This window comes from Canis lupus, chromosome 14 (assembly GCF_011100685.1).
Source record: "Canis lupus familiaris isolate Mischka breed German Shepherd chromosome 14, alternate assembly UU_Cfam_GSD_1.0, whole genome shotgun sequence".
NCBI classification, from domain to species: domain Eukaryota; kingdom Metazoa; phylum Chordata; class Mammalia; order Carnivora; family Canidae; genus Canis; species Canis lupus.
In genome coordinates this window covers 25944756-25961667 of record NC_049235.1, presented here as the reverse complement: position 1 = coordinate 25961667, position 16912 = coordinate 25944756, and the positions used below count along the sequence as shown (strand labels likewise).

At 33.3% G+C, this 16912-nt stretch overlaps 1 protein-coding gene across 7 annotated transcripts in view; it reads right to left on the bottom strand.

Moving 5' to 3' along the window:
• The window catches only part of PHF14 (PHD finger protein 14), a 216754-nt gene that overhangs the window by 124218 nt on the left and 75624 nt on the right, over positions 1-16912 (bottom strand). For all 7 annotated transcript variants that reach the window (XR_005369464.1, XR_005369467.1, XR_005369465.1 and 4 more), the window contains exon 14: positions 8659-8827. Coding sequence is in view for 3 of the 7 variants with exons in the window: in XM_038556947.1 (XP_038412875.1) it covers positions 8659-8827 (169 nt within the window). In the remaining 4 variants the exon portion in view is untranslated. The remainder of the gene's footprint in view (positions 1-8658; positions 8828-16912) is intronic.

Sequence of the window (16912 nt, the reverse complement as noted above, 5' to 3'; positions counted from 1 at the left end):
TTAAATTACATTTAATTGAGGGCCATATTTTTATCACTAGAGTTCCTTAAGGGCATAGAACATGTCTTCATTTTGGTGTTCTATTAAGGGTCTATTGCCCAGCGCCTTACATTATTAGTTGCTCAATAGATATATGTTGAAAAAAATTAACCTGGTAATGGAATCACAAGTAAAGACTAGAGAATATGGATTCCCACACAGCCAATCTTTTTTTTTTTTTTTTTTTTTTTGCTTAACACAGGGAACTATTAAACTCAAAAGTAAATATGACTAAAGCACTCACAAAAAAAGATAATTACTTATCATTTTTATAGTTGTAAAGAGAACACAACATAAATTCATGTTTCTATCCATTATAAACACAAGTTTATCTTCAAATACTGTCTTCCCTTTACTGACTCTAAAGGTTTACCGAAGAGGACAACATAAAGCTAAAGATCAAATCACTGAGGCTAAGAACTATGTTACATGAATCAGAAGTCACATACAATCTACCTTCTAAGAGATGTGAGATAAAGCTGAAAACGAACAAAATAAGTGTAGAATTACTGGGATCTCAAAGGTGTGGAAAAAAACTATTAATTCTTAAAACTAGAATATTATAAAAATCATCCAATGTATGATGTGATACTAGATGGTGATGCATCACAGATCAATAAAACACCAACCTACAAGATCAATGAGATTACAAAGCTGTTTTGGCTCAATGTCAAAGAAACCACCTGGAAAGATAGAAGAAAAAAGATACTATCTGAAACTAGGGGAAAGGAGGTACTGTAATAAAAATCTATTGCTGAAAGATTAAAACCGCAAACATTTAAAGAAGTTCAAGAAAAAATAATTTTTTTACCTAATATTGTTATCAAAGAAAAATACTATATATGAAGTATGACCATTTTACACTTAAAATTGGGCTAGGTATATAAATTAATTCATTGTCCTATAAGATTTTCAGGTAGGAGAAGAAAAACAATTCCCCCAGTGCAAAAGAAGCTGAATTATATTATGATAAATGAGATACCAATCCCAAAGACTAAATATTTTCATTCCTATAGTAAGTGAAAATGTATTAAAAAATTATTCCCAATTATTATTACTGGCTATCAATACAGAAGTGAAAACTATTAGTTCTCTCCAGTGTGTAATTATTTAGACATGTGAAAGTCACTATTTTATAAAGTATTAACTTATATCCTGAATGTATAGATCCAAAGCCTAGGCTCAACTACTAAAAAACAAATTGCATTAAAGAAGACTTCTGACATTGGCTATGGATAGTACCAATTGTAGGAATTCTACAGAAAAGAAATGCTTAATGTAATTTAAATAGAAGGAGCTCTCTGCCAAAATCTCTGAGAAAAGCTTCTGAATGGCTTCTACAAAGACAGAGGAACAGAGGAAGAAAGTCACAGAGTTATGGAGGCCAACATTATCCTCTATCACAAGAAGCTTTTTTTTTTAAGATCCTCTACTTCATCCATGTTACTTTCTTTTAATTAATTAAAAAAAGAGAGAGAGAGAGAGGGAGAGAGAGGGAAAGGAGAGGAAAAAACCTGCAACTCATTCATAAATAAATGGCAAACATCGTAAGGGCTCAGCTGGATATTCAGAAACTTAGAAAAGTAGTTAACCCTCTCTCTTATTTTAAACACTGCTGAGTTTGTAAAAAGCTCAGGTTCACCTTCTTTAGCCAACACCGAGATTATCCTTTTTGGTATTTTACAATTCTTTAAGTCACTGCCTGTATTTTATTGTCAGTAATTCATTTAACCATTTTAACAAGAACTTATTGCAAGCTTTGCAAAATTCTCAGAGCTGGAGAATATGGATGAAATAGTATTACAGTCGTCAAAGAAAAAAGAAAAGGAAGGGATAAGGAGTCTAGAAATGTTATTTCTTAGACTACCTGCCAAGTACTAGTACATTAGGCACTTTTTAAAACTGCATTTGGTTACTATCCTAGATTGTCCGTGGTTAATCTGAAACACACCTCCATCAACACTACCACCACCTTACTTATGCTGTTTAAGGCTGGAAACCACATTTCCCAAAGCCCTCCCTCTCACCTTCTGTCTATGGTTCCATGTCAATAATCTCAGATTTGACACATTTAAGTGAAGGCCATTTTACTCAGGAGGTCATGGGAGTCAGATGCTTATTAGTTTTTTTACATGCTGCAGCCTTCTAGACCTTTCCATTAGCTCCCACTTTATGGTCCTGGCAGGCTTTGCAGACATCCCCCACAAATTCTCATTTTTCCACCCACTCAACAGTGTTCTTCAGGCTGAGAGCTTCACTGTCAAATTCTCTGACCTGTTGTTAGCTCCTACCAACCTACTCAGTGCTTCAGGATAGAAATTTCACTGACACTTTCTCTGATGTTCAGCAGAACCCTCTGACACATGGTGAGAGTTTTCTTGACATCTACAGACCCAGCTAGCTATACCAACAGTGGCATAAGTCTCTAATTCTCCACAGAATAAATTCCATTTTCCTGACCAAACTGTCAGCCACTAAGCTGCTAAAAGCATGAGGACCCTGTGATTCTGGCCCAGGGACAAATGCCAGGAATAATCAAGGTGATCTTGCCTGGAAAGGCAGCATAATGAAGTACTTGAAAGAATGGCCTCAGAAGCTACCTTAGTTTGATTCCTGGCTCTATGCCCTTAGAAGCTGTATGTCCTTAGGCAAGTTACTTATATGCTTTGCCTCAGTTTCTCAACTATAAAATGGCAATGACATTAGTAACTACCTCATAGCATAGTAATGACAATTAATATAAAATACAAAGTACATAATAGATAATGGTTAAGTAAAAATATATTTTTCAATTCTTTTTCTTCTTTAGACTTAGTCTTCCTATTTGTGCCCAGTAATAAAACAGAAAATATGGTTACTGAGACACTGAAATACTGAAGATGGGATATTTGTGAATCAATCTCAGATGATATTACAAAGTTATTTTCCTGGAGCAGGAAACAATATGTGAAGGATTTTCTAAAACCAAATCATTCTTCTTTTACTTATAAATACTTTAATATTTCCATGTTTCCTGAACTATGCCCATATTACTTTTCCATGACTCATTGATTACTTTTTTCTTATTTTTTGTTTGACAGATACATCAAAAGAAATGTCAGGTAATCAAAGTTCAAAATATGTACCCTTATAATAAAGATAGATTCAAGGCAAGTGAATTGGGCTGCAGAAGGGTAATTTTGGGAGGAAAGTCAAAGGAGACCTCATACTTTTGAATTTCTTATGACAAAAAAGTATTCACGTATTACTTTCATAGTTAAAACCTAACTTAAAAGTAATTCCAACATGCAGAATAAATTTTTTTAAATGATGGTAAGCTAACAATTAAATATGAGATAACATGAAAATATGAATCCGAGAGAAATCTCCATGTTTGTACAGGAGGAATATTTTCTGAAAATACAGTATTTTCATTCTTTCAAACTTAAAAATAGCTATTTCACACATTATTTTTAAACACCAGATATTTAGTGCTATCATTTTTTTCAAGTAACTTTTCTGGCTAATCTTTTATCATCTTTGGGTAGAAAAAAATTAGAAAAGTAACACTGGGACTACTTATTTTGAAAAGCATCTATATCTTATTGGATTTACTGTCTCAAAATATGCTGTATTTGTTCAGATTTCTATAAATCCTTATTAAGGAAATCAGAGTAGAGTAAAATGAAAAATGACTTTCCCCAATATCTAAAAAATAAAAATGTAGTAAGGTTTGCTGAAGTGTTCTATTTCCCAATGCACTCTCTGGCCTATGATAAATGGAAACTGCCTGTCAGCAGGAAAAAGTGGATGCCATTCTTCTAATAGCAGCCATATTTGGCACAAAGGCAGTAGAGCACAAAATTTGAGTCTATGGCCCCATCTCTCTTAACACTGATCAAACCAAACGAACAAATCAAAAAGATATTTGCTGCTTAATCAGAAAAGCTGAGATGCAATAAGCCAAATGTTTTAGGTAGATTTGGAGTAACTGGTTAGGAAACAAAAACCACTATTTACTTCTCCATCCTCATTGCCAATACCAAAGCCTATGCTCTTTTTTTTCTATACCAAGTTTCACAGTATTCACAGTTTAGAGGGAAAAAAAACAAACCAACATAGAACAGTAAAATAAACATATACTGGTGGCTAATATACACATTTACTGTGAGTGTATAGATTTGCTGTTTGTACTTTTTTTTAATATCAATTTCCTCAAGGTAGAATAACCTTCAAACATTTATATTCACTTCTACACTATTGTACTGTGACTGAAAGGAATGACACGATGCTCTTGTACAAGCTTGGGGTGGGGGAAACACATCGCACTCAATTGAAAGTGCAAAGAAAAGGAGTGTTGAATCATACTTGATGTGAACAAACTCGGTATACAAATTAGTAAGTGGATATATGCCTGTCTTACCATAGATAACAAAGACACACAAACCTTCTGGTATCACATTCCCGACTATGCTACCTAAAAACAAAATGTTTTACAACTCCATTTGTACCTCAACTAAATCTTTTCTACAGACCTTAAAAAACAAACAAAACAATAAAAGCCCACAATTTCTTAATTCGGGCTGAGTTTATGTCCTATTCTGCTTGCTACCTATAAGATTATAAATAGTTTACTCAAGCTTTGTGTGTCTGTTTCATTTTGAGTAAAACGAATGTCATAATAGCCAAATACTAACTTATTTTTTAAAAGGGGGAGTAGGTTGGAGAATTAGTACAGTGTCTGGCATATGATGAGTCTTCAAAAAATGTTAGGTATTATTACTATTAAACAATCTTAGATAAAGGTAGACTAATCCCTTACGTCCTCTTCTGACTTAATCCTTTGAAGAAAGTAATGAAGTAAGATATCCAATGATCAAATAGTAGGAAAAAAGACAAAATAATAGAATGGTTGGGTTTATTAGCAATATGGATAAACAGAAGTTAAATTAACAGTAGCAACATACCAAGATTTACTCAAATATTCCAACATGGAAATCCTTTCCTTCCTCCTTTACTACCATCATGATGTTACATAAAGATATAAAGTATAAAACTGAGAAAGTAATAGCAGTGGGAAGAAAATCTGTTCAATAAAAATGGGACTTCAATCTATGGCAGCCATGATCATTTTATATTTTTGATGGTTCTTAGGCAACTCTACAGAGACAGTTCTTAAAAAAAAAAAAAAAAAAAGATTAAAGTGCTATACACTTAATCATAAAGTCTGAATTTTCAAAAATACAATTATTCTAACAATATCAATTCGCATATCTCACAAAATAAATTTTTGAAACAAGAAAAAAAATCATTTTTACTGGCATGAAACAGCCCAAACTATTTTTCTAAAAATTGTGCTAGTACTATAACCTAAAGGAACTTAAAGTTAATAGAAATGGATAGAAAGTTGTCAGACCATTTATCATTTTAACAGTTTTATTAAGTGAAATATTATTTTGAAATGAGAAATAAAAGCTTAGGATATATGTCACGAATTCCCTATGTGACAAAGGTAAATTTTCTTTAAAATTCTGATACAGCAATATGACTATTGTGAAATGAAGTACACTTTGATCAATAATGGCAGGAAAAATAAAAACTAAGAAAAGCAAGAATTATTTTAAGAAACTTAAGAATAGAATATTCCAAAATGTATGTACTAAAATAAAAAGTATAAGTAGGAATATACTAGGAACAACAATTAAAAAATTAAACAAAGGGAGATATAAATCAGTTATTTATTGTGAAAGATACTTGGTTATACAAATGAGTTGGCAGTTAGGTACCTGGATTCCCATAATTAACAGTATTCTAAGAAAAGAAAGTAGACCACCTCATTTTTAACCATGCTAATATTTTAAAATGTTAATACCACTCTGAAACAGAAATGATAAGATAAAAAATTAAGGTAACCATAAGAACTCAGCCTAAATGATAAGATCAAGATCAAGATGATTCAATCACTCTCTTCTGCATCTCTCATTCTTACATTCCTCGATCAGGTACCTGACCAATTGAACATGCTCATCAAAGGTTTTCTGAATTGCTGTATGGATTCATGGGGGAAAGGGAGGAAAGAAGGAAGGAAAAGAGTAAAAGTAATAATCATAAATATTATCTAGATAGTTATTTTCAAACTTTAGTCTGCATAAGAATAACACCTAAGAAATCTGCTCAACCCAACCCCTAATTCTAACTCATTAGCTCTAGGATGATTCCAACAAACACCGTAGATGATCCTGATGCAAGTTAATTCACGGCCTCCAGAACTCCAGAACATTTCCAAAGCTGGTGGTACCCAGGGCTCTATGGTAAAATTAAAAATTAGTCTAAAATACATTGCTTTTGATAAGTTGGGGGAAAGGTTAATCATTTTTCTAAACAGTAGTGCTTCTCAGATCTTCAATATGTATTTGAATTCCCTTAAGAGAGAAAATAATCATACCATATTTCCTAAAATTACTAGCCATGGAATCCTTTTTTGTTTTACCCACCCATATCTTCAAGAAGACTAAGACTTTCACACAAGAAAACTAGAGACAAAGAATAAGGTAAAAAGAAATGGACTAAATTAGAAAATTTAAAAGCTTCCTTTTATTTCTAGGCTGGAAGAGCAAACAAGAAAATTAGAAAAATATGGGATCTTCTTTCATCCTAAGTAATACTAAACTAGGGATTATACTAGGTATGAAATTTCCCCTCTATATATAACTTCAAAGTTAAGATAAAAACACTGGTCCTAAAGATTTCTTTAAACAATAAAGAAAAAAAATGTTTCATAAAAGGATAATCTTTGCTAGCATAGACACATGAAGTAAAAACTGCTCTTTAAGATCACAGTAGCTGCAGATATTGGCATCAAAGTTACAGAAAACATATTAGAAATAGAAATAAGCAGCCTTACTTAAAGAATGAAAATTCTCTTCAGTTCATTTATAAACCTAATATATTTGTGAGACCTTAAAGAATGTTTTAAACTAGGGGGAATTATAAATAAAACAATTTCAAGGTCATCAATTTAGAGCACTGAAAATCAACTATTTAAATTTATCTTAGAGACAATTTCCACATCTGTATCATCAATTTCAAATAAACCCATAACCCAAAACTGAATGAAATACTCTAGATGACTTCTCTTAAATAAGAGATCTTAAGTGATTAAATATGATTACTACAGATTAAAGAGATTTTTTTGAGAAAGTTGTTACTTTAAGGAAAAAAGCAAAAACTTTCAAAATTAAATAGGCAACAAAACAAAGGATGACAACTAATCCTAAAAATATCTTTATTTCCTTCAGGGGGGAGGCAGATTTTTTGAAAAGAGTCTGATGTGAAAAAAATAAAAAATAAAAAAATAAGAAAAAAAGAAAAATAAAAGAAAAGAGTCTGATGTGGTTCAAGGTAAAAAAATGCCTCCTCTAAGAATTTGTAACTGCAAGCCAGCCTTCACAAGTCTGGGGCAGAAATTCACACCACTTGCATAATGGAAAAAGACACACACACCAAATTTATTTAAAATGGTCTTAGGTTGGTAGACTTCCCAGGTAATAAATATAAATGACCTCTGGAAGAAACTACTTAAACTTTAATCTCAAAAAAATTTTAATGACAAACTAACAATCTCACAGAAAAACTAGAAAAGAGTGGCATTTACATTTCCTAGAAGAGAAAATGCAACTTACCAAAATTTATAGCTATTCAAGGTTGTTAGTACTGAAGGAAATGCAAAATAAAATGATACACCGTTACATGTTATCACATTGGAAAGCATTAAAATATTGGACACAATAAATTTGGGAGGCAACAGTTAGATTATTCATTGTTCTGAATGTAAACTGGTTTGGAACACACTGGAAATACCTAGCAAAACTGAAGATACACAACCCGAAAACTAAGCAAATAACACCTTGATATATACCCTACCTCCCTGTTACCATGCTTCAGGAAACATTTTCAAAAATATTTAAAACAGAATTGTTTACAAAAGGGAAAAAGATAGAAACAAAACTGCCAATCTACAGAATATATGATTTACAGAATATATAGTTTTTAATTTAAAAAAACACACATTAGTGAATATAAATGAATTATAACTACACAGACCATATGAGTCAGATTTATGAGTCAAATCAATATAATATTGGTTAAAGTATCAAATAACAAAAGGAAAAAGTCTGACTCCATTTGTACAACATTCAAAACCTGCAGAACTATGTATTATTTATGAATACACATTATCTGGAGAGTAATTATTAAAAAAAAAAAAAAAGAAGAAGAAGAGAATGACAAATATACAATGGAGGATGAAGGTGACCTCTGTGCTAGATAGATGTAGTGTGACTACCAAGGATTCACATGGGACATCAAAGCCTTTGGTAATGTTCAATTTTTTAAGCAGGTCAATGGAGACAGTGGGTATTCATTATTATTATGCTTTAAGTTGAACACAGAAACCATAAGTTCTCAGGTATGTATGCTGTCCTTCATAATGTAAAACAATAATCTCTTAAGAATGACCAATAGCAATATTCTGGTTTCTTTCTTTGACTCCTGAGTATTTGTTCACGCTTTGTCTTTCTCACCTCATAAATTCTGGCCTCAGAATTTTGTGATGATTATGATAAATGGGGAAAAAATTACCGTGTTTCTTATTGGAATCTTCTTGGGTTCTGGAGGCATATCCTGTGGAACAAATTTCACTGGTTCCTTAATCTGCCTCCTTGATCGTTTGGTCCCATCTGGTAAGGTTTCCATGGCCATGTCTGCTTCCATGTCACTGCTCCCTGCCTGGTCACATTCTGAACACTGCCTACATAAAAAAATAAATATAAGTTCATACATTTATTATTATCTTCTACCATTAGCTATGGTTTCTATTAAAATAAAATTCAGGTATACGTGAAAAATATATAAAAATATACACAAGTATGTGTGACCACAGAATATACAAGGACTACGTACAGAAAAGCACATACACTTCTATAAGAAGGACAATAATAAATATAAAAAGCAATTCCATGTGTCTCTGTAAGTATCATAAACACACATGCAATAATGCTACATGTTTAAATGAACCAACATAAGAGATGCAGCACTGATGGCAGAGTCCAAAGCAATGGAAATCTGTTTCTCCGCCTGGAAACTGACAGCATTGGCAGAATCTGTTTGATGCAATTATTCTGGAATTCTGGATTCTACTAAAGGCTTACGGACTTGCAAGGAAAGACTTGCAGAGGTAAACTGTCATTAATTTCCGTCATTTTCAGCTCTCAGCAGTCACAGCTACCCATTCTCCAACCAAGCCTCATGGCAGGCAGCTGTGCATATGCTCCTGCAGTAACTTACATACAGCTATTAGGAGCCACAATGGGCAACCAACCATGTCCTCCAAATATTGAGGAGCCTGTATCTCTGCCTCTGTGTGTGTGTGTGTCTCTCATGAATAAATAAATAAAAATCTTTAAAAGAAAATAAAGTGTGTGAGAAATTAGTCCTAGACATACAAAAGCTGGGGGAGTTTGATACCACCAGACTCGTCCCACAAGAAATGTTCAAGAGAGTCTTGCACGGTGAAAAAAAAAGGACACTAGGTAACTCAGAGTCCATTTTGGAGAAATAAAGATCTCAACAAAGGTTAATACATGATCAATTATAAAAGCTAGTATTATTATAACAATGGATTGAAACTCCATTTCTTGTTTTTTACATGATGTAAGAGACTAATACATTAAAAAAAAATAATACCTTAAAAGCTAGTATTACTATAACTGTTTCTTAAGTCTACATTCATGTTGAAGAAGGATTTAAATAAGATATAGAGGGGTGCCTGGGTGGTTTAGTCAGTTAAGCAACTGACTCTTGATTTCAGCTCAAATCATGATCTCAGGGTCATAAGATCAGCCCTGCCATCAGACTCTGCAATGAGCATGGCGCCTACTTAAGATTCTCTCTTTCTCCTTCCCCCAGCCTCTGCACTGGCTCACACTCCACTCTTTTAAAAGCGCAAATAAATAAATAAGATACAGAAAGCATTTAGATGACTAATAAGCACATGAAAAGATGCTAAACATTATTAATCACTAGAAAAATGAAAATCAAAACCACAGTGAGATACTACCTAGCATGCAATAGGATAACTATTATCAAAATGAAAACAGAAAATAGTGTTTGCAAGATATAGAGAAACTGGAAAACTGTGCACTGCTGATGGGAATGTAAAACAGTACAGCTGCTTTGGAAAGCAATATGGTGGTTCCTCAAAAAATTAAAAATAGAATTACCATATAATCCATTCTCAAAGAAATATCTGTATACCAAAGTTCATAACTGCATGGTTCACAACAGCTAATTATGGGAGCAACCCCAGTAACCACTAACATATAAACGGAGAAGTAAAATATGTACACATACAATGGACTATTATCCAGCTAAAAAAAAGAAAATTCTGCAATATGCCGTGACATGGATGAACTTGAAGACATTACTCTAAGTGAAAGAAGCCAGTCACTAAAAAGACAAATACTGTATGATTCCACTTACAGGAGGTACTTAAGAGTACTTAAAATTAGAGACAGAAAGTGGAATGGTGGTTGCCAGGGACTGGAGGGGAGGAAGGAATGGGGAGTTACTTTTTAATATGTAGATAGCTTCAATTTTTACAAGATGAAAAATTCTATAGGGAAAGATTATTATTGTATTTAATACAATAATAATTATTAACGTATGTAATACCACTGAACTATACCACTTAAAAATGATTAAGATGGGGGACACCTGGGTGGCTCCGCAGTTGAGCACCTGCCTTCGGTCCAGGGCATGATCCTGGAGTCCCAAGATTGAGTCTCGTATCAGGCTCCCTGCATGGAGCCTGCTTCTCTGCCTATGTCTCTGCCTCTCTCTGTGTCTCTCATGAATAAATAAATAAAATCTTTAAAAAAAAAAGATTAAGATGGTATATTTTATATTATACATATTTCACCACAATAAAATGTTTGGACATTAGAATTAAACACTGAAACTTCAGTCTGATCGTCCAACAGAACTTTATGTTAGAATAATCCATAACTGCAGTAGCCAATACAGCAGCCACTAGCTATATATAGCTATGGAGCAATTATAACATGTCTAATATGACTGAGGAACCGATTTTTAAATTTTAATTTTAATCAATTTAAATTCAAGTAGTCACACATACCTAGTGGCTAACACAGCAAAAGTCTACAAAAAGATTTTTAAAATCTTGATTTTGCCAATTATAAATGCCCATTTAAAAATTCATGAGAAACTGTTAAAAGCAAAGTTTTTTAATACATTTTCTGCAAATTTAACCAACTGAGGCACCCAGGGACCCCATTTTCTGCAAATTTAAAAGAATGATCAGAAAGTAATTCTTTAAAAGTCTAACTTATAGTGCTATCTTTATAAAAATGGTCATAATAGATAAAATGATGTTTGATATTTAGTTTACGTACAAGTACCCTTAGTTTATATCAGTATCCTTGAATGCATCTTAGAATTCTCTCACCAAGCATTGTCAAAAATTTCTTGTCATTTGAAGTCATACTGCATCAAAATTCACAATTCTCTCTCCTTAATACAGTAAATATTATCAAACTAATATTTATTAAGTGACAGCTTTAAATTTTGAACTCCAGTAACAGAGTTAAATACAACATGCTATTGTGTTACTAAGGCATATACATTAATTGCTAAAATGCAAACTAATGTTTAAGGCTTTAGTTTTAATATCTAAAAATTTTGATTTATTTAAGCAAAATTGATGACTAAAAATTTTAACACTAAAAATATGACCAATGAAAACACAAGGAAGTAATTTATCGTGTGTTACTTAAAATTTTTTATATGTCTATTACTAGAACAACCAAGTACTTTATTCCTTGGATTCATAGACTGTCATCAAAATTTAAATACAGGGGCGCCTGGGTGACTGGGTCAGTTGAGTGTCCAACTCTTGGTTTTAGCCTAGGTTGTGATCTTATAGGCAGTGAGATGGAGGCCATGTTGGGCTCTGATCTCAATGAGGAATCTGCTTGAAAATTCTTTCCCTCTGCCCTTCCCCCTCCTCTGCTTGCACACTCTCTTCTCTAAAATATATATATATATATATATATATAAATCTTTTTTTATATATAAATTTTTTATTGGTGTTCAATTTGTCAACATATAGAATAACACCCAGTGCTCATCCTGTCAAGTGCCCACCTCAGTGCCTGTCACCCAGTCTCCCCCACCCCCCGCCCACCTCCCCTTCCACCACCCTTAGTTCGTTTCCCAGAGTTAGGAGTCTTTCATGTTCTGTACAAATCTTTTTTTAAAAAAATTAAAATACAAATAAAGTGTAATATACCAAATTGCTACTGTTTGTCCCATATGAAGGATTAAAACTAGTATGAAAAAAAAATAAAAATAAAAATAAAACTAGTATGAGAAGTAAACACCTAGCCGTATTCCTAATCGAAATAATGAGTATATTTTGAAACAACCTATTGGCAATCCTAAATTGTGAAAACCCCACAAATGTTAGATATTGTTAGTGAATAATAACAAATACAACAAACATCAAAACAGAAATGCCAATAGAAAGATATCAAATTATATCACAGAAAAGGAATAATTCCTTGTCTTTACAGATCATAACCTTAATATTATCATCATTTCTATCAGTTGAAGTAAAATGTAATATTTCTTAGTTCTAATTCATTTTTTAAAAGATTTTATTAATTTATTTAACAGAGAGATCGCACACAAGAAGGGGGAGTGGCAGAGGGAGAGGGAAAAGCAGGCTCCCTGCTGAGCAAGGAGCCAAATGTTGGGCTCAATCCTAGGACTCTTGGGATCATGACCTGAGCCAAAGGCAGATGCTTAACAGACTAAGGCACCCAGTCGCTCCCAGTTCCAATTCATTTGGGATATAGAAACAAGTATCTTTTTAGGAATTACTGTTTTGGCTTTTTTTTTTCACTAATTTTTTTCTTTCCTTTTGTTTCTCATTTTGTAACAATAACCCTTGTCATGATATTCTCTAATTTCTCATGTTCATTCTCATCCCCACCAAAAGTAATATAATACATTTAGGTGACAGTAGAATTGTTATTCCCTAAACTCCACAAAACACTGAACAAGCAAAAAATCCAAACAAAATGTTACCAACAATACAGAAATGCATCTATTTGTTTCAAAACAACTGCCATGTGACAGTTACAGTACAAAGTCCATACAGATGGGACACACTACTTAAAACTTTTTCAACAATCTATTAAGTACTCTAGTCTCTATCTTTTATGTGCCATTTAAGATATGAAAAAGCATCTCTATTACATTAATCAGTACACAAGGTGCTAGGCACAATAATTTAGGATAAAGCTATGGCTTGTTCAATTCAGTAGGATTAAGTAATGTTTAGGAGTGAAATCAAAAATATCTTTCCTAATGTGGCTTCACCTGGCTTCTTCTAATAACCCACTAAGCTGCTATCCTGTATATTTAATCTTGTGTATTTTTTACTTAACATAGGCTACTAAGGGAACAGAATCCTATTAATTTATAATTATCACACAAAATGTTAAAAATAATCTTAAGTAATCAAAATATTCAATTAATTAAAAAGGAATTTTTAAAGTATTAGTAATAAAAATTCTCATCAGGAACTTATGCAAAAGATGTTTTTCTCATTTGCTATACCTTCTTCATCTCCTACACCATACATTGCATCTTATGTGCACAAGCAGGTTTAAAGTTTTTCAATTGCTAAAGAAAAACAATTCCATTGCATAATAATGCTAAGACAAGGAGGAATACTAATTCAGTTTATAGAAAATTTTACCTGCATATGTTAGAGAAAAAAAGGATTTTATGAATCTTTAAATGTAATAAATTCAATGATACTATATCTCTCAAATATTATATATAATTCATGTTTTGCTTTTTTTTCTTTATAAATTACTTCTTTCAGTCTTCAAAGATTCCATAACAGTCTGTTTTTTTTCTTCCTTATCTATAAGTTTTTTCCATGTTTTCCCTCTTTTTAAAGGAAAATCTTCATAGGTCCCCATATAAAACGTAATTAGTGAAATACAAATCAAAACCACAATGAGATATCATCTCAAACCCATCAGAATGGCTGTCATCAAAAAGACAAGAAACAACAATTGTTGGAGAAGATGCAGAAAAAAGGGAATGCTCATACGCTGTTGGCAGGAAATGTGCAGCCACTATGAAAACTACCGTGGAAGTTCTTCAAAAAAATTAAAAATAGGGCACAGCTGCGTGGCTTAGTTGGTTGGGCATCTGACTCTTAGTTTTGGTTTGGGTCATGATCTCTGGGTCATGGGTTCAGCTCCAAGTCAGGCTCTGAGCTCAGCACAGAGTCTGCTTGGGATTCCTTCTCTCCCTCTACCCCTCCATCCACTTGCGTCTCTCTCTCTAAAAAAAATAAATCTTATAAAACAAAAAGATTAAAAATAGAACTACCATATGATCCAACAATTCCACTTCTGAGTATACATCCAAAGGAAACAAAAATCACTTGCTTGAAAAGATATCTATACCCCCATGTTCATGCATCATTATTTATAATAGCAAAAACATGGAAATATCCTGTGTCCATCAATGAATTAATAAAGAAAATGTGGTATAGATATATAATGGAATATTATTCAGCCATAAAAAGAAGGAAATACTAGCCATCTGTAACAGCATGGATGGACCTCGAAGGACTTATGCTAAACAAGTCAAAAGTGAATATTCAATGATCTCACTTATATGTGGAGTATTTTTTTAACCCACAAATTTATAAATAATATAGAGTAGAAATTGGTGGTGGCCAGAGGCCAGAGTGGGGGAGGTGGAGGGTGGATGGGTGGTGATGCAAAAGGGGTGAAGGTGATCAAAAGTTATGAACTTCCAGTTAAAACATAAATATGTCCTTAAAAATAAATAATTTAAAAAGGGAGGGGTGCCTGGGTGCCTCAGTCAGTTAAGCACCCAGTTCTTGATTTCAGCTCAAGTCATGATCTCAGGGTTGTGAGATGGAGCTCCAAAGCGGGCTCTGCACTGGGCGTGGAGCCTGCTTAAGTTTCTCTCTCTCTCCCTCTCCCTCTGCCCCTTCTCCCACTCTCTCTCTCAAAAATAAAGAAGAAAATAAATAAATCCTGGGGATGTACCACACAACATAGTGACTACAGTTAATAATACTGTATAGTGTTCTTGAAAGTTGTTAAGAGAATTCTTAAAGATTTTATCTATCTGAGAGAGAAAGAGAGAATGCAAGCAAGGGTACACTGTGCTTGTGCCATAGGAGTGGCACAAGCAAGCCAAGTCCACACTGAGTATGGAGCCATACCTGGGGCTCCATCCCAGGACCTGAAATCATGACCTGAATGAAATCAAGAGTTGGCCACTTAACCAACTAAGCCACCCAGGCTTCCCTAAGAGACTAGATCTTAAAAGTCCTTATTATAAGAAAAAAAAAAAAAAATTTAACTATGGGTTGCTATGGATGTTAACTTACTGTGATAATCATTTCACAATAGATACATTTATCAAATCATTATGTTTTACACCTAAAAGTAATACAAGGTTATATGTCAATTATGTCTCAATAAAATGAAAAAGAATTCATGGAGGAAGGGGAGAATAAATTATTAAGAAAAACAGGGGAAGAAACTTGTAAATTATTTACTGAAGGATTTGTGCTATAGATTTTCTTTTATCTTAAAAGAATAAACCAAGGTATTTCCAAAGAATAAAGGAATAATAAATATCACTCAATTATCTGTCAAATAATACTCTTCAGAATAATTGTGGTTTTTTTCAGAATATTCTCTAATTAGAAAAGGCAAGACAAATTCTGATCAGATGGGTGATGGAAACATAAGAATTCTCAAAAATTAAAAGAATTATTTCTTATTTGAGCTACTCTAATAAACCAAACCCTTACTATTTATTTATACACTATCAAGCTTGTCTTAGAAGAATGTAAGGCAGTGTGCAACATCATATATTAAAAATAAACAAACCAAAATAACATAAACTAAGAAAAAATACAGTTCAAACAAGAGGAGTAAGTACAAGCAAAATGAAGCCTAGATTATACCTTCACTAGCCTATCCCTTGCCAAATTTCTCACACACCTAGCATTCTAATCTGATTTGCCCATTTTTAAAAAAAGATTCTATGTATTTATTCATGAAAGACAGAGACAGAAAGAGAAGCAGAGACATAGGCAAAGGGAGAAGCAGGTTCCATGCAGGGGGCCCAATGTGGGACTCGATCCCAGGACTCCAGGATCATGCCTTGAGCTGAAGGCAGACACTCAACCATGAGCCACCCAGATGTCCCTGATTTGCCCATTCTTAATTCAACCTAAGAAGTCCCTGGATTTTTCCCTTTCCTGCTCTTGGACTAAGAACTATTGAAGAAAAATTAATCACATTTATTAAACTAATTTACCAAACATTCTTGGCATATAGCCTCAGCAAGTCATCCATGATTTTTTTTTTTCCATAGTAAGTACTGGAAACTATGTCCTATCTTCTTAAGCCCCCATCACCATCCCACCCTTTCCACAAACTACTTCCATTTCACTGAAAAGTCAGAGCTTGTCTGATGTGAACTTACTCAACCTCCCTACTCTCCATCAATAACTACTTCTGCATCTTTATTCTTTCCTGTCTCATATCTTTCCTGTCATGTTTTATATCAGTCCAAAATAAGCAGTAAACTATTATGGTATAGACGAAACAGAAAGCAACCAGATCTCAAACCAGTATCTCCCAAAAGCAGTGCTGATACTGGGGAGAAAAAAAAAAGGCTGGACAGGAGGTGCTTAGAATGTTCTATCAAGCAGAACATGCACATAGCATACAGACAGCAA